At 34.8% G+C, this 19,994-nt stretch overlaps 3 protein-coding genes across 3 annotated transcripts in view; 2 read left to right on the plus strand and 1 right to left on the minus strand.

The window, feature by feature from the left end:
* Positions 1-1,371: 1,371 nt before the first annotated feature.
* HELRODRAFT_88291 (hypothetical protein) lies at positions 1,372-4,520 on the minus strand (the record flags this gene model as incomplete). Its single annotated transcript, XM_009029876.1, has 10 exons — positions 1,372-1,551; positions 1,938-2,036; positions 2,316-2,381; positions 2,504-2,762; positions 3,051-3,140; positions 3,293-3,429; positions 3,495-3,561; positions 3,886-4,037; positions 4,159-4,361; positions 4,457-4,520. 10 exons carry the CDS (start codon positions 4,518-4,520, stop codon positions 1,372-1,374), a joined length of 1,317 nt encoding a protein of 438 aa, XP_009028124.1.
* Positions 4,521-9,570: 5,050 nt separating this feature from the next.
* HELRODRAFT_144297 (hypothetical protein) lies at positions 9,571-10,017 on the plus strand (the record flags this gene model as incomplete). The annotated part of the gene is made up of 2 exons (XM_009029922.1): positions 9,571-9,688; positions 9,908-10,017. Coding segments are annotated over 2 exons (228 nt in total), but the record flags the coding sequence as incomplete, so codon positions are not given.
* A 7,609-nt stretch (positions 10,018-17,626) lies between these two features.
* The window catches only part of HELRODRAFT_186073 (hypothetical protein), a 7,315-nt gene continuing 4,947 nt past the window's right edge, over positions 17,627-19,994 (plus strand). Inside the window, exons 1-3 of the mRNA XM_009029923.1 lie at positions 17,627-18,149; positions 19,258-19,427; positions 19,558-19,662. Of these exons, the coding sequence (XP_009028171.1) occupies positions 17,889-18,149; positions 19,258-19,427; positions 19,558-19,662 (536 nt within the window). The 5' untranslated portion in view covers positions 17,627-17,888. The remainder of the gene's footprint in view (positions 18,150-19,257; positions 19,428-19,557; positions 19,663-19,994) is intronic.

The raw sequence follows: 19,994 nt of genomic DNA on the forward strand, positions 1-19,994 counted from the left end.
ACGCACGCACACCAAAACATACTAATTAATTAATTATTCAGGTAATTAATCAGTCAGTTATAATATTAATAACCAATTAACTATGATATATTCTAACAGAAAACCAGAACTTTCCGAAAAATAAATGGCATTTTATTGTCAATTTCTCCGTCTAGGTCATGGCGATGATGTACATTTAATTAATATTCGTTAATAAAAATAAATAAATATAAATATAAATAAATATATATATTTATATATCTACGCATATATATATTTATATATATACGTATACGTTATATACGTATATACGTTATTGTTAAAATATACGTATACGTGTATAAACATTCCTCATACAAACAAGCAATAATAATACTTTTAAACAAGTGAATGAATGAATGATTGAATGAAAGAAAGAAAGAACAAATGAATGAATGAATAAACGACTGATCGAAAAAATGAATGAATGTGCTGCTGATTGATTGATTGATTGAATAAACGAAAAAATAAGAACTTGCTTACAAACAATCAACAAAACATGACCAACCAAACACCTCAGAAACGATTTCAAAATTAGGACAAATTTAATTATTTGCATATTTACAGGCTTCTTATTAACATAAATTATTCAAATTCAAACTATATAACATATTCATATTTGTATTATCATTCAACGGCATAATTAACATCGATATTAATAATACTCAGTAACATTCATCATGAATACTAATTAATTAATATTAATTGGGGCTAATTAATATTCATAATTGAGTCTTATAATCGCTATCATTCAACGGCATAATTAACATCGATATTAATAATACTCAGTAACATTCATCACGAATACTAATTAATTAATATTAATTGGGGCTAATTAATATTCATAATTGAGTCTTATAATCGCTATCGTCACTCCTCGTTTCATCAATCAGCTGATTTTGACTCTCGTTGGGTACAATTTGGCCAGGAGTTGGAAGGCCCAACATTCGAATGGATTCTGTTTCCTGATTGGTCGAGGCTTCAACAGTAAGCCCATTTTCATTGGTCAGCTTTTGTTCGTGTAGTGTCAGTTCTAAGCAGTTATTGGAGCTGTTGTTGTAGTTCTTGTCGTGGGTTGAAGCTGATTGGTTGGTAAAAAAATGAATAGCTGATATATCAATTGAAAAAACGTGATTGGTGGATAGCTAAATGATAACTAAATAAAAGTTTGAAGAAGCCATATACACGTGTACTCCTCCTCCTCCTCCTCCTCCTCATCATCATCATCATCATCATCATGACAACTAGACATACATCATCATCATCATCATCATCATCATCATCATTATGACAACTGAACAACAGCATCATCATCATGACGACTAGACATCATCATCATCAACATCAACATGACTAACTCCTAATCATCCTGTCGGCTTTCTCCTTGTCGGATTTGACGTAGAGAGCAGTGGCGAGAAAGAAGGCGCCCCCGATGACGCAGACGAAGCAGGTCATATACATGGCATACTGCAGGCTGAAGTACTGGACTATGGGGTCCGGGTGCTCGTATCCTGATTCTATGCTGTCTGATATCTATGCAGGAAGATGATGGTGATGATGGTGATGAGAAGATGATGATGATGAGGAGGAAGATGATGATGATGAGGAAAGTGATGATGATGATGATGAAAGTGATGATGATGAAAAATATAATGATGATGAGAAAGATTATGATGATGATGGTGAGGGAGGTGATGATGATGAGGAAGATGATGATGGTGATAAAGATGACGATTAATGTGGTGAATTGTACGACCACCATGCTACGAAATGTCAGTAGCATCACTACATTATGACAAAAATACATATAAAAATAAATGAATAAATAAAAAATACGATTACAACACATTCAATAAAACCGTGAGAAATATAGACAACAACAACAACAACAACAACAACAACAACAATAATAACATTACCAGTCCAACAATGTATGGACTGCCAGCATCACCAAGCGCATGCGACAGGAGTATCTGGAAGGCTTCGGCAGCTGACCTTCTCGTTGGAATCACAGTGTACTGTTACATGACGTCATCATCATCATTATTATTATTATTATTATTGTTGTTGTTGTTATTATTATTATTGTTGTTGTTGTTATTATGGATATTGATTGCGCTGTTGTTCTGCGTGTGTGATGTTGTCGCGTTTGTGGCCGCGATGCTAATGTTGCTACTGCTACAGCTGCTATTGGTCGTTACATTGTGACGTCATAGTTAAAAATAGTAATAATAATAATAATTATAACAACACCGATAACAAAAATAATAAAAATAATAATGAGAGAACTTACTAACCAGCAGTATGTCAGTCACGAGAGCCCAGTTCAGTGATATGAGTGTCTCAGCTAAGAAGATCAAGAGCTGAAATGCAAACGAACACAACAACAATAATAACAACAATAACAATAATAAAACCGAATGATAATCGGATTAATAGAGAATTAATAGTAACCACACATACATACATGAATAAACAAACTGACCCAGACAACGGCGATTTTTCCTCTAGAGAAAACAAGTGCCAAGTATAAGAATGGCGCACCCGCGATAAGGCCCACGGCGCAAACCAGGGCATCCGCCCCCGAGGAGTAGGGCCGAAGTTTTGAGGCCGCGTAGTACCCTCCAAGAACCCCCGCCAATCCGGCTACACACGTGATAACACCAAAGATGAAGCTCATGCTGTATTGATTTGATGATGGTGACGTGTGAGGATGTCGTTGGCTATCAATAAGTAAACTATTTCTATGGCTGCAGTCTCGCTCTTAACAGAACAACTGCTGGCTTCATGTGCCTCTAAGTCTAAGTCATGGCTATTATCAACCCTGTAGAGTCCCTATCTTAACTATTTTTCCCTCTAACTACACCCTACGATCATAATTGTCCAACGAATTCAACAACATCTTCCAGATTACTATTTTTTGCAATGGAAGTTTTTCTCATTTCAAATAAATCCTCCCTAGTTTTAATTACACCCCCCACCCGGTAACTTACGAAGACATGCTGGCTGTAGGGTTCTCGAGTTTCGCAGACCGGTAGACGTAGAGGGGGGCCCAGAGGGAGAGTGCCCCCGCGACGAATGCCACGCACGTGAAACCGAACGACGACAGCATGAAACTTTTGCTGTCAGGAGGTGGTGGAGAGGGTCATTATCATCACCGTCGTCGTCATCATCATCACCACAACTATCATCCATCAACAACATCATCACAACCATCATCATCATCCCCATCATCATCATCACCATCAACAACATCATCATCATCATCACTGACTGCTTGAGTAAGTAGAGCAGGTCATCATAATAGGAGGTTGTGATTAGATGTGTCCCCCCATCTGACTCACCACGTTTCGGCTCTTTAACGAGGAATATCATTAAGAATGTACACACTAGCCCTAATATAGGGGTCACCTACGGTCATAATTATCATAATTATCATAATTATCATCATTATTTATAACTTTTGAAGGACCCACCCTCAAAGCCCAGTACCAGGCACCTGCTGCATTGGCTACAGTTGAGCCTATAATGTAGCCCAGGCCACTAAAAATATGAATAAATTATAATTATAATGGGCCAGCTAATTAACATTAAATATTATAGTTATGAGCATGGGATATTATAATTATAAGCATGAATTATTATAATTATTATAATTAGATAGCACATGGTAGCTTATTTTGCAACAGAATATATAAGAGATGTAAAGAGATTAGAATCAATTCATCTCAGAACTAACACAAATGTTATCATACAATTGTAAGACAATTATAATCCAACCTATCAAACACGCACACACACACACACATGTTCACGCACACACACAAACATGTTCACGCACACAAACACACACACACACACACATACCTGCCAACAGGAATGGCAAAATAGAAAATTGACAGAGCCATAGTTCTCTTCCTGTTACTGAACATATCTGCAATTATCGTGGGGGCTATTGTGGAATAACTGGCCTCACCAACACCGACCATCGTTCGTAAGAACACAAAGAGACCAAATTGCTGTTTGTTCATTGGTGTGGTGATGGTGCCATTATGACGTCATCATGATGTCGTAATGATGAAATGATGATGAAATAGTGATGTAACAATGATATAAAAAATAAAAACAACAACAACATACTCCAGGAGGCACAAAAGACCCTAAAAATGTGACCACAGACCAGAAAAGTATTCCACCAATCATGGCCCATTTCCTGTTATACCGATCTCCAAGGTAACCAAAGAGTGGCGAGAACAGCATGTAACTAATTATGAATGACGTCTGCAGTAAGCCAACTTGTGCGTTATTTATGGCATAGTAGTTTTGTACATCTTCTAAGACGCCTGTGTGTGCGCATGTGTGTGTGTGTGTGTGATTTGATTGCTTGTTGGTTACAATCAATTGAGGCCATCTACAGCTGAAATGAAAACAAACTAACCAGCAATAGTGTATCTGTCCATGTAATTTATAAGGTTTGCCAGTAGTAGTATGGCCAAAATCATATATTTTTTAAAAATAATCTTCTTTGATTCCTTCTTTTCCTCCCCATCTACAACACTTTTGGGCTCCAACTCAACGAAATCCGTATTTTCAGGGCTGTTTGAAGAGTTTAGGGATTTGTTGTTGACGGCCACAGGTTGCCTGTCAATCATTTTTGTCAGAGTTGGGTAGGGAATGGGTGGTGTGTCCCCATTCTGATTCGAGTTACTGATGTGTCTACTTCTTATCGAGCTGAATTTACAGATGGGTTTAACTATAGTAATAACAATAATAATAATTATAATAACTACTATAATATAATATAATAATAAAAATAATAACTTGTTATCTGACTGTTCAGTGACGTGCTGTACAATCACATTCTCTCTCATTACTGTCTCAGCTATTGATATTTCTCCAGTAACTCCCATTTATTATTATTTTTAGTAAAATTATTCTTTTTAATTATTTTTTCATTTATTATACTTTTAAAATTTTGATTGATTGTCTTACAGATTTCTTTGAAACAAAAGGTTGATGCTTTTAATAGGTTAATAATACAAAATCAACTTTTTTATCTGAAAATAAACGATGTTTTGTTAAGTTAGTTTTTTCTATCTGAAAATAAAATTGGATGTTTTGTTAAGTTTTTTTATTTTATTTATTTTTTTCATTTTTTAATTTATTTTTAATTTTCATAAACATGCATGACGTTCAGAACAAAATGCGGTCTTTCCGCATTTGAGGTTTTAAAATTTTATGATTTAACTCCGATAAATTCAACAACTAAACCCCAATTTAGGAAACAAGATGAAAATTCTACAGATCCGTCTAGTACTATAGGTAGTGGTAATGTAGAAAAGTAAATTAAGTGAAATGTTTTATCAGCTTTTCCTTGTTTTGATAAATAAATTCCCAAAAAACAAATCAAATAAAAATTATTTAATATTAATTAACAATTATTACTAATTAAAATAAACAATTTAGATAAACAAAACAATCACTTTATAGCACATGTGTGTAGTACGTACATGACGACGACGACGATGACGACTTACACACACCCATTCAAATCAGTCGTAGCATCCTTGACATTCATCATTCTAATGTTTTATTTTCGTATATTTTCTCATCAAATTAATAATTTTTTTTACAAAATTCGTTTAGTTATGAGCTGATAAATCAATATTTTATTCACTAAAATGGCTAAAATAGAAATTTATTGAGTATTTTGACATTATAAGACAATCTAACACTGAATACTCAGCCAATAGAAATCGGACTATAGCATCGGGTGATCTGACGTCATTTGCAATAAAAATCACTAAAAATTTGCTTAAAAATTCTTTTTTTTTGCTTATTATAGATATGAAAAATAACATTTTTGTCATATTTTTTCGCATATAAATGTTTTTTATAGCACTGTTTCCGTACTACATCTAAAAATTATCCTGTTATTTTCAAGGGTAACATGATGTAAAAGAATTGTGAGAATATTAACAAAATGTTTTAAATTTCCGTAATTTATGATTAAAAATTGATTAAATCTACTTATTTTATTGATTTTTTTTCTATTTTTTTTTGTTTTAAACACGCTAATCAATCTTATAAATCTAGTAGCAAGTACTGAACTTTAGGATAACAAAAACTATATATTTCTATAAAATTTTTCAAGAAATAAATAAAAAACAAATGTTTTTTATGAAATTACAATGAAATTCTTGCCTAAATCATGTGTTTCTGAATGACATCAACTCATTAATGCGTAATTCCCAATGTGCACTTAGTGGTACATTCACTATGAACAGAAGGCAACTGGTGTAATGTGATAACCCTGCCTGTGATTCATGTTAAACTATTTGGGAATTAATTTGATTATTTCGACTTGTTAGCTAATAACTTAATTGTTATTAAGATATTTTGACTTTGATTGTATGGGGAGCGAGTTACTTCTCGAATAGGTACTTCATCACTCCACTATTTAAAATTGAAAGAAAACATGACATGACTTGATCTTCTGAGCTGACGTAACGTGAAAAACTAAACAATTATTTACGTAAACAAATGTTTGTAAGCAGTGTATTAGATGGAATAAAATTAGATAATGTTAAATTTTAGGAATGTTTGAAAATATTTTACAACTCCTTTTCATATTATATCCAATCGTGCAATGCAAACCAATCTCACTGAACATGATGCAAGGGAATACTAATTTTACTCTGCTCGTTGTACGATTACGATGATTAACTTATATGAGAAGACCCATAAAAAAATACTTTTACATTTTTGCATATAAATATTATTTCATCGAAGTCAATCAACCTACCAATCAATCAATCAAACAGTCATTCATTCATTCATTTATCTATTCATTTATTCATTTGTTGATCTCTTAATGGCTTTTGACTTTTATCGACCAGTTAATTAATTAATCAATCGAACAATCAATCATTCAATCAATCAATCAACCATTAATTCATTCATCCATTCCAAATGAACAGGAGTACCTATTGAAACACGGCTACCTACGTGGCGCTGTCGAAGAAATGCCCGAGTTATTAAACGAAAATGACCTATCTATCGCAATAAAGATGGTGCAGAAAATGGGAGGAATCCCAGAAAATGGAAATTTCAATGATCCGGATCTACAAAATTTAATCCGTGTAGTTAGGTCATTTTGTTGCATATGTTATAATTTCTGTTTTATTTTCTTAAGAAATTCTCAAAGAATTCAACGTGTTATATTAGTTGGTAAAGATTGTCTTTGCAGTCTGAACTGGAGCCACACCCAGCTATCTTTCAAGTTTCAAATTATCCAGTGTACAAATTTCAAATTAATCTAATATAACTTCAGATAAATTGTTATAAGTTATGGTATGTTTTCTCACAGATGCAGCAATCCTGATGTTGTTTCGTTCGACAACGGCTCGCGGAGTTTCAGGCTAATGGGCCCAATGTGGCATAGACGAGATTTCACTTTCTTGTTAGTCGTTGTCAAAAGTTGAGAAATTGTTCTTTAAAATAATCAAATTAATTCTCCAGCAATCTTTCTTTTAAAGTTATTTAATTAGTTTTAATTAATTAATTAATTAATGGCTCCGACCATTTTTCAATTTATCGTTCATGTTTAGTCATTCATTTGAGTTCAGTTAAAGACTTACAACTTGAAAAAAATAGTTTAGTTTCAGTTCGTTTCGTTTCGTCAGCGTGAATAGTTACATAGACACCACAGCGTACGAAGTGGCCACGCAGCACAACTACATCGTAAAAGCTTTCGACCTGTGGTCAAGAGTGGCTGATCTGAACTTTTTTGAAGCCAGTAACGCCGAAGATGCAGATTTCGTCATTTCAAAAACGCCAGACGGTGAAGATTATTGCTGCGGCCGACCGATTACACCAAAATGTTTAGTTTGCATTTTGTTTTTGGTCGTTTGTTTTTGAAGATCAGCCAGAAATCAATTCGAGACGCGTTTTCAATTTTTAGTTTAAATTAAAAATAATAATTTCGTCTTTTCATTAGATACTATTTTCTTAATTTCTTTTTTTATGATTTGCCTATTAATTAATAATTAATTTGTTTGTTTGATAATTAAATTTGTTTATTCAATAAAAAAAGCTGAACTGGGACATGCCTGGGGCCCTGGACAGAAGGAATCCGGAATGGTCCACCTCAACAACAAATATTTCACCAGTGAGGAAACAATGTCATACCCTCAAGAAAGCAGAGGTACTAATCCGTAACTTGACCAGTGAATAACAGACTTCATGACGCTGGTTCAAGGGCCATCTGAGTTGCGGTGCCCATAACAGAACGCAAAGAAATCCAACTTTGAATATTATGCCTCGATGTTGTTTCAATGAATGAACAAACCATATCAATAATATTTTTCATTGTTTTAAATTATTTTTCTTTAGAGGCCGAATTTTATTGGACCGCCATTCACGAAATTGGGCACTCGTTAGGGCTGCACCACTCACATTCCCCCTCAAACCTTATGTACCCTATCACTATAAAGAAGCGAATTGAAAAGATGTCGAACATTTTTCTGTCAAGAGACGATATAGATGGCATACAAACGTTATACGGTGAAATTTCTCATACAAAATATCCTATAAAAAAACTTTACAAAGCTAACCTTTTTACCCTTAAAACTTTCTACTGTGTCTTGGATATGCAATAAAAATTAAAAAAGCGAAATGAACAACACACGACAGGACCATCGCGCAGAGAAGATGCTCTGAAGCCTGAGGACCAACCTCCGCCATACATTAACACCGATTATGAAACTTTCACAGAAAAACCGACGGTTGCCGCCTACGCTCCGGAACCGTCGGATGTCGATCCGCCGTCTGCCTGCGACACATCTGTCGATGCCGTCTCACTCATTAATAACAGGACATACGTTTTCAAGAGAAGGGTGAGTTAGCAGGCATTCCAAACATTTCATCACTCATCTCGATAATCCTTTCAACACTTACATTGCTTCATTCCTCCATGTATATCTCATTATTAATTAATTAAAGCAGTAATTGGAATTACCTTTTTAAATTTAAAGTGGTACTGGAGGTTCAACTTTGAAGGGGAATTTGAAGGAAAGCCAAGAAAAATTTTCCAATTGTTCCAAAAAATGAACCCTGAGGAGACGTACTTTGACGCCGTGGTAAGGAACATTTATCACCAGCATGAAGTTGACCACTTGTTCATATTTATAGGTCAATTAATTCTTATTCCTTTAATTTTCAGTCTAGAAAATGTTCAAAAGTTATTTTTAAAAATAATTTTTGATTTCTTCTCTTCAACTTCGTTGCAGGCGATCACTTCTACGAAATTAATAGCCATTACTCAGCTTACCCGAGTACGCCGCTGGCAGAAATCAACCTAAAAGTTCCAAAAATCGATGCAGCTCTCAGCATGCCTTCAATTGAAAAAATTTTTTTATTTGCTGGTCAGTTATTTACACACACACACACACACACACACACACACACACATACACACACACACAAATTCTTATACATACACGCCCGTGACTCATTCAAACTCGTACGCTCTTAAATATTACGTAACTGTAAGGAAACGTATACTGGAGGCTGAATGATAGAATCAGCCTAGATGAAGGCTACCCGAAATCTATCAAAGTCTGGGACGGTATAGAAGTGCCCATAGATGCAGCTTATTCTGACATAGAAGGTAATAATTTAATAATAATAATTTCATAATTCTGTAATAATTATTTATAATTAATTATAAAAAAATAATTATAGTCAGTTTCACATGTTTTTGGCCCACTCTATACTTAACATATTCGATATTTTTTCATTCATTTAACGATCAATTACAACTTTTTATTTCATTAATTTATTAAATTTTGTTTTAAAAACATCTTACTTACTTTTTTCTCCAAAAAAGATAACGTATACTTCTTCAAAGGCAAACGATTTTGGAAAATGTTCAGCACAAATTTGAGCGTCATGCCGGGCTATCCGAAATTAATCGGAAAAGATTGGCTGAGTTGTGATCCAAAACGCACCACAAAAAACCCTGGAAATGGAAGTGAAGATGGGGGTGGTAAAAAAAAGGGAGGTGGAAAGGGCGGTGGTGGTTCGGGGGGCTCTGGAGAGTTGGGTGACACTTTGGTGGATGGTTCACAGGGTGCCGATCTTTCTCACGTCTACGTTTTGTTGATTTCTCTTTCTTTCTTGATCTTCATTTAGTGATTCTTTCGAATTTATTTATACATTTTGTAATATTTAAGTTTTTAATATAACTAAAAATTGAATGGGAGTTCTTGTGGTGGAATTATTATTATTGTCGATAATTAACTCGTGGTCTAGATGATGAGTTTTTTTTACTATGCTTGTGACATCCACCGCACGGGAGTTTTCAATTATTCTTGTTTTAATAATTTTATGTAATGATTTTTATTTCTAACAATTTTTATTTCTTGGTGAGCATGTTTTTTTATGAAATTACGCCGGAACGAATAGAAACACAACTAAACAATTTAATCCACATACATCGTCTGTCCAACCACAATTTTATAGCCAGTCATTCATTCACTCGTTCAGATAAGTTTTACAAAAATTTGAGAGAAAAATCACAAAATCTAATTATATTTCTATTGTATCCATGACAATATAAACAAACAGCAAACAACTCCAGAGATTCAAAACAGGCAACTGCCATTCAGCCATGCCATACGCTGTTCTCTTCTTAATGGCCGCTTACTTCCTGGCAGTCTCATGCGGCAAGCCAGTATCAATCAATTTCAAAGAGCGCTCACAAAATTTCACCCTACTTATCGTGAGTTAAAAAGCCTTTGTTGGAATAATTTTACTGCTGGCCGAAATTTCACTTTTTTAGATTAATATATTATAAATAATGAACACTGGTACGAGAGAGAGAGAGAGAGAGAGAGAGAGAGAGAGAGAGAGAGAGAGAGACATATATGCAGCTTTAAGTATTAAGTAATATAGCTAAGCAGTGTGAAAATTTGCGAATAAATTAAAACTTGTCATCCGCCATCCGCTAAAAAGAATGAAATGTTTTTATGTAGGAATATTTAAAGAACTACGGCTACATCACAAACGCCATTGATGAAATTCCTGAATTGCTGAATGAAGACCTACTTACGAATGCCATTAAAAAGTTTCAAAAGATGGCAGGTCTTGAGCAGAACGGAGATCCGTATGACCCGGAACTACAGGATGAGATCCGCCAGCCGAGGTTTCCTTTCTGAATTTCTTTTTACACTTCAAACTTTTCTAGCTTCGTTTGAATTTTTCTTGCTTATACTTGGTATGTATTATATTTATAAACATCTACATTTTCTTCATACGGACTTTAGGTGCAGTTTTCCAGATTTTTCGATTCCAAACCCTGGTCCATCTAATTACAGCTTTCTCGGAGCTCTGTGGAAAAAATCTGATGTCACATTTTAGTAAGAGAATAAATTGTTTCCTAAATTTGAGACAATTTTTCCGAAGTTTATAGCCTGCTTCCATTTTTTCGAGGAGTGCTTCTATCATATCTGAGATTGATCGTACAGCTAGAATTAGAGTGACGTGTCAGGACGTTGTGTTGTAACACATCTCTGTAACACATTACGCTTCGATAATTATTATTGCACTAGCCAAACTGCGCAGATGTCCAAATAATTCCATCAACCGCCAATTTATTAACAATCAGGACACAAAAATACACCCACAAGACGAAAACAAACCAAATTATTTGCACGAGAACTTCGCTACATCGAACGCAGTGTGGACAGTTACATGAACAAATACGTGGATAAAAGCAAGCAGCACGACATGATCGTGAAATCTTTCGATCTGTGGTCTCGGGCTGGTGACATCAACTTCTACGAAGCTGACAAGAGGGAGAATACTGACATTGCCATTGAGTCAAACAACGATATGGGCACCTATTGCTCATTCTGCAAGTCTCAATTTCCAAGTATGCTTTGTGTGTGCGTGCGTGTGTGTGTGTGCGTATGCGAGTTCGCTTATTGCGATATGAAAAGAAAGTTTCCATACAATAGAGAGCAACATTTGAACAGAGTCAACTCTGGCCCACGCCATGGTTCCTGGCGTCTTCGAGAACAGTGGAGATGTGCACTACTTCACAGATGTCCTTGATGTATGCCCGCTCAAAGGTTTCTTGCCGATATAATATTATTCCATTAATTTTAAATTTAACTGCTTTAACTTGTTTCAATAATTCGAAAAATTTAAGAATAAACGAACCTAGGCCAATTAAAGCCCCTAAAATTCCGTAGAGGGCGCTTTCTTCCATACGAGTTTGCACGAGTTCGGGCATTCGTTGGGAGTCGGACATGGATCGAATCCGGCAGATATGATGTACTACCGCAGTATCCGAGATAGGCACGGTAAGGATCCGTATCTCTCTGAAGATGACATCAACAGTATCCAGTCTATATACGGTCAGATCACGCGTTGGATGTTTTTTATTAATACGTGAATACGTGTGTGTGTGTGTCTATATGTGTGTGTGTATGTGTTTCTGTGTCTATGTGTGTGTTTGTGTGTGTGTGTGTTTGGGGTGTGTGTTTGAAACGAAATAAAACAAATTAAAAGCGAAGCAAAAACGGCCTAATTAAACAAACACACACATGAACTGAAAAGGCCCTTCGAAAAGAGCAGACGCTTTGAAGATTAGTGACTTGCCGCCCCCCTACACGACCAACGATCCGGACTTTGAGGTTAGTACCAGCTCGGTCCCAGAACATTCCACTGCCGATCCGCCGAACCCTTGTGACACGGATATTGACGCTGTTACCTTTATGTACAATAAGACTTACGTCTTCAAGGGGAAAGTAAGTGCTGGTTCTGATAGCAAATGGATTGCCGGGTATGGAGGTTTTTTTTTTAGAAAATTTTAGAAAAAGTGAATGTTTGGTTGATTGATGGATTGGTTGATTGATTAATTGGTTGATTGATTGGTTGATTGATTGATTGGTTGATTGAATGATTGATTGATTGATTGATTGATTGATTGATTGATTGATTGATTGATTGATTGATTGATTGATTGATTGATTGATTGATTGATTGATTGATTGATTGATTGATTGATTGATTGATTGATTGATTGATTGATTGGTTGATTGATTGGTTGATTGATTGATTGGTTGATTGATTGGTTGATTGATTGATTGATTGACTTCCAAGTGGTTTTGGAGGTTCGACCGAGATGGCATACTGGAGGGTCCGCCAAGGAGAATATTCAAACTGTTTGTAAGATTCAAACCAGAAGAAACGTACTTCGACGCCATAACTGAGAATATCATTTTCGATTCGTCTGCCAGCCACTTTTTTGTCTTCATAGGTCATGTTCATGTTCATTCATTTGCTTTTATTTTACGCAATTTTTAAAAATTAAAAGTTTTATATTTCGTATCTCTTTTTTTCTCTCTCTCTCTCTCTTTCTCTCCCTCATACTTTTGAATTAATTTTTGAGACTAGAAATAAGAACGGTAGAATAGCTAAAAATTTTCGTTGTCTGTCGCATTTTGAAATTCAACTTGTTGGGAATGGCTGAAGGACGAAATAAGGTTACATAGCCACCTTTCTAACTAAAATTATCTTCACGCACATCTAAAACCCCTCAGCTATTCCAACCTTTTAATCTTTTCTTAGATTCAAAATAACTTTTCTCCCCAGGCGACCACTACTATCATCTCTACGAGATATCACCCCACCCAATGGAGACAAGTTTCCAGCTGGTAGATGCAGGGGTCAAGGCCAACAAAATCGACGCAGCCTTTCGCCTACACTCTTTGAAATTTGTCTTCTTATTTTCCGGTTTGTACTTGAAAATTGACTTTCCAACTTGGTTGATCTTGAATTTTGTGTGGATTTGTAAAGTTTCGGTTGTGTGTCTGTTGCTGTGTGCTGCGGTGAACGCTCCTTCTGCTTTATTATTAGAGTTTATTAGTGGTTTTGGAAGTTTTTTTTTATATGAATTTTGTGTACTTATCGACAAGATCTTTTAATCGGCCCCAACTATTTTTCCATAAGTAAGCAAGCTACGTGACGTTTGACATAACCAGAAAATGAATTTCAACATTTTAAAACCTACACCCGCCAGGCAATCAGTATTGGAGACTCTCTGACATGAAAAATTACTCGATATTCATAGTGGACGAGGGTTATCCGAAGAACATAAAAGTTTGGGAGGGCATTCAAGTCCCCATCGACGCCGCTTACTCTGACAAAAATGGTCACTAAGACATTTCTGAAACCTCACATGATGCAGTGATTCGTAACTATAAACCTATTTCCACCACCCCTGTTTCTTAGGTGATGTTTTCTTCTTCAAAGGAAAGCAGTTCTGGAAGTTGGATAAGAGCAATTTGAGTGTTGTAGCAGGGTACCCTAAGAACATCGGGAAACATTGGCTCGGTTGCAAATCGGATGCTGCTCCCACTAACAAATCTTCTTCACCGGATACGGATAATAAACCCGAACCCAACCCGAAGAAGCCATCCGGGGGTGGTGGAGGGGGCGGAATTTCTGAGGATTCATCCGTCAATGATTCTCATAGTTGTTTCCCAACTAAATTATTTTGTTTTCTGTCATTTTTTTTCAATTATGTTTAAAATAATGTTTCAGATTTTAAAAAAGTTTTATTTTTTTATCTGATTTCAAAATTTGTTGCATAGTCAAGTTTAATTGTTACAATTTTTAAGCAAATTATTTTCAAAATTCTTCAAAAGTGTTCCTAGATGCTGTAGACTACTTTTTTTTATAACTGTTAACTCGTTTAAATGTTTGCAATAATAACGTAAAAATTGTGGCCGATCCGTGAGCTATTAGTTCGAATGGATGCAGTTATATATCTCCAATCTAAGTAACATTGAAAAGTGACAATCATATTGAAAGGAAGCAATTAAACTTGGCTACCTGGCTGCTTTCATTGCCCCAACAGGGAAATCAGAGGTAGGTAGATTGATTGCTCTTCAGTTTTCACTAAGTGCGCGTCCACACTCTAAAACAGGAAGATTGAATAATTTTGAAAAGTAATTACGAATCAATGAAAATATTGAAAAGGAATGGAAGAGCAAGGTGAAAATGTGTGTGTGTGTGTGTGTGAGAGAGAGAGAAAGAGAGAGAGGGGGGGGGGGGGGGGGTGAAAAGTTCTGCGTCCTTCTCCATTCGTAAATATTCGCATGGTGCTTTTTAAATCTGCAGTTTTGTATCATGCGAATATGCACACACCAATTACAAAACCGTAACCTAAATAACGCGTCGAAACATGATGTCCCGTGAGAAATCGAATAACTTCTGCCCGTTAATGGCGCCAAATGTCCGCCGGGGGATGAAATACAAATAAATTTAAATTTCATTCCGGGAAATTCTATTGGCCATAATGGTGGCCGATGAGATGCGTTCGACGGTACGTTAGATGTATCTCTGGTATAAATTTGCCGGTAGATACTTTTTGGAATGGTTTGTCAGGCAGAATGATTATTAAAACATCGCATATATATTATATTCTTTAAAAATTATAATTTATTATAGTTATCAGATAATTTATTGATTATAAATTTAAATTATTATGATATTATTTTTCGAGTATTACATCTGCTGGTGCTGTCTTTTATCTTTAAGAGAACTGATGCGAAGAAGCTGTAGCGATGCTAAACGTTCACCTGTAACTTCTTGATAATATAATTATTAAACTATAATTTAATAATATAATAATTATAATAATAAAAAAATAAAGTGGCGGCTTGTTAGACCTCATCTATCAGAGTTGAGATGAATTGTTTTTGTCATTCAACGGTCGTCATCACAACCTGCTCGATAGGGTTTTGACGGGCCAGCCTCGACTACACAGCAACAAAATAATACAATAATAATTATAAATAATAATAATTAATAAATAATGATTATGAATAAATAATTATGGCAATCAGGGATGTACCAAGAAGAGAAAGGGAGAAGTAAGGGGTCTGTCGTTCCTCTAAAAAAAATTTTTTTTCCACATTTCAATAAGAGTTACTTGAAACGAACCCTTCAGATGAATAATAATTACTACATCAATTACTACCTTTAAAGACAAACAAAAAGAAAAAGTGTCATCATAATAATAAGAAATAATAATAATTACAATAATTAAATTAATAATTATACTAGCAGGAATAATTATATTAATAATAAAAGTAATTATAACATGTATGTCTTAATTAGTGGTCGTTTCATCATCAAAGGCCAGTGCAATTGTTACAATTCATCACGTGGAAAGTACAAGAAGTTAAACTAACGATTAACCGAACGTTTCATTATTAATATTATAGTTATAATAAAAATAATTATTATTGTTGCTATTAGTATGATTATTTCACCACAAATGCAAGACTTAGTTTGTAGGTAGAAGGGGGCCAAGACTAGAGGGCTAAACCTTACCCCTCTTACAAAAATTTTTCGGTAAGATTTTATTTTTGAATTTTCTATTTCGATTAACTTAACTCTCTCTCGCACTGTAAAGAGTAATTCTATTACTACTGCTGCTACTAATGCTATTATTATTACAATGTAATTATAATAATAATAATTATTGTTATTATTATTGAAATTATTATTATTATTATTTCAAAGTGTAATTGTTTTAATGGAAGTATAATGGATTTCTAAATAATCGGCAGAGCTAATTGGAAGACATGCTCTGTGGTGTTGTGCATCTATTTCCTTCTTAGGCAGTCAACATCAACCCCGAAAAGTCGTGCTGGCGCTGATGATGATGGTGGTGGTGAATGAATGATGAATGAATGAATTAATGAATGAGTGAGTGAAGAAGTAAGAGAATGAAAGAAGCGTTAATCATTAGTTCCGTTAAAATAGAATCTTCATGTCGCTATCACAGACACGATCTTTATCATCATCACCATCATCATCACCATCATCATCATCATAATCATCGACGTCGTCTTTGTCATCATCATCATCGTCGTCGCCATCATCGTCGTCATCATCGGTATATTATCACAACTAGCATCATTATCACTCTAATTATAATCTTAGTCATTTATGTGAATCATCATTTTATTGATCATCATCATCAGTAGTTGTAGCTGGAGAAGCTGTAGCAGTAGCATCTTCATCTTTTTTATCATCATCTTCATCATCATCAACGTCGTCGTCGTCGTCATCTCTCTGAATCATCCCTATTGTGAATCATAGGTGTTATATCCTTATATTGCCATCATCATCGTCATCATCATTGTCATCATCAAAAATACGTTAAAATTTTAAATAATAATAATAAATAGAAAAGACTTCTCAATAAACCGATTAATAATAATAATTTTACTTTAATTAATAAGCGGAAAATCTCCTTTTTTGAAGTTTGAGTGGGTTGAAAAGACGACAAACATACATACATACATACATACATGTATACTACATACATACATACATATATACATACATACATACATACATACATACATACATACATACATACATACATACATACATACATACATACATACATACATACATACATACATATATACATACATACATACATACACACAAACCAACATCCGCAGGTATATATAGGACAGACTTTGACAGACCAAACGTTATTATATGGTCGTAAGGTCAACAAGAAAAGTAAAAGAAAATCAGTTATAAGAATAATAAATAACAATAATAATAATAATAAATAATAATTAACAACAATAGCATCCAAAATTATAACAATTGATAACATATTGTAACAGAGTAAAACTTTTAAATAAGACCGAATTTTATCGATTTTGTTAACTATTATTCGCTAATTGAATAATTAATTAATCATTAAAAAGTATAATTAATTAACTAATTAATATAATAAATTAGTTATAATATTATTACAATTAATTATGTATTATCTTCCGGTACTACTCATTTCATTTTTGAATCTCTTGAGTTTTTTCCGCGAGGACGCTAGCACCTACGCTGGTGTAACCCCACAGGAACAGCCGCACCCCTCCCGCAGGTACAACCACCACCCCACTCAAAACCAGAGTCGGGCCAACCACTCCCACCACCTCCCTCAAAACCAGAGCGATCCGCAGCTGCAACTCCACCACCATAGGAGGCACCACCACAAGCGGGCCGTCCCCATTCCGGCTGCAGTAACGGTAGAGATTGTTGTTGTTGATGTTGTTTTTGTTGTTGATGTTGTTGTTGATGCTGTTGTTGTAGTGGATGTTGTTGTTGTTTTTGTTGTTGTTTTTTTAAGAAAAACCCGAAACTACTGAAAATAAAAAAAAATTTCTATTGAATGAATCGAAATACATCCAATGACTTGCAGCAGATATTAATCACAGTATTACACACACCACACACGCATACACACGCACATAAACACACACGCACATACTGTACACTTACATTCACGCAGGGTTGAATAAATCTGGATAGTGATTCAGTGTTGTTAAGAGAAAGAGAGAGAGAGAGAGAGTGAGAGAGTGAGAGAGAGAGAGGAAGAGAAAGAAAGAGAGAGAGAGAGAGAGAAAGTAGTAGTAAAAAAAACAAAGATGAATAAAAAGAGATAGATAGATAGAGAGAGACGGAAGAGAGAGTGAGAGATGGAAAAAATTAAAGGGATAGTCTTATGAATGTTAGAGTATGACGAGTAGTACGTTTAACCTGGCTGACGATCATTGTTTGTTTGGCCTTAAATAACAGTACAAATAATTAATAGATTTATAATACACAACTCATACACAAATACCCACACTCACTCACACACACACACACACACACACACACATACACACACACACACACACATACACACACACACACACACACACACGCACCATACATACATACAAACAAACACACATAAACACACATCCATTTATCGGCTTCGTCAATGAATAAGCACTGTGAGGTCTCATAAAAATGCAGCTGTAGTGTAGTGCATACATAATTTTACTCTACACACACACACACACACACACACACACACACACACACACACACACACACACACACACACACACACACACACACACACACACATACACACGCACACACACTTTGAAATGAATACTGATTAACTCCTAATCTATTATTATTTAACGGCCTAACCACTAAACTAAGCAACAGTCAAGCGAAACGTCAGCCAAACAATACAAGAACCTAAAAAACACGTGAAATTAATCATAATTATACATACACTCACACACATAAACACACAAACACAGACACACACAGACACACACACACAATCACATCCAGGATTATCTAACGAAATACGGCTACTTATCACAAGCAAATCTGGAGACTCAGGCAATGAGGGATCCGGAGGAGACGAAAAAAAGCATCAAGAGGCTCCAAAAGATGGCTGGCTTGCCACAAACTGGCGATCCCAGAGATCCAAGACTGGTTGAACTCATGAAAAAATCCCGGTTAAACTGCAAATAATTTACGATTAATAATAATAATTATTAATAATAATAATGATAATTAATAAAAATAATAATTATATATATTAATTATTATTATTATTCATAATTATCTATAATTATATTATGCCAGATGCGGAACTAAGGACGGAAAACCCAACAAATCATCCGATCCAAACGCTCCCATTGGATTCAGCGTTAAGGATTACAGATGGGATAAAGAACTAGTAACTTACCAGTTCGTATAATTATTCATAATATTATTTATATTATTATTTATATTATTATTATTTTTCATATTATTATTGTTATTATTCATATTATTATTATAATTATATTTTGTTATAATTATAATCGTTGTTTTGAATGGTTCATCAATGTTGTTATCAATACAGTAAATAGTAGTGGTAGTTGTAGCAGTAGCAGCAGCAGTAGTAGTAGTAGTAGTAATAGCAGCAACAGCAGTAGTAGTAGCAGCAGCAGTAGTAGTGGTAGTGGAGGTGTTAATATTGGCAATGAAAGAAATAACAGTACAATACATTTGGCAACAATTAATCAAGGAGAAAAAGT

Source organism: Helobdella robusta (genome assembly GCF_000326865.2).
Source record: "Helobdella robusta unplaced genomic scaffold HELROscaffold_63, whole genome shotgun sequence".
Lineage (NCBI taxonomy): Eukaryota > Metazoa > Annelida > Clitellata > Rhynchobdellida > Glossiphoniidae > Helobdella > Helobdella robusta.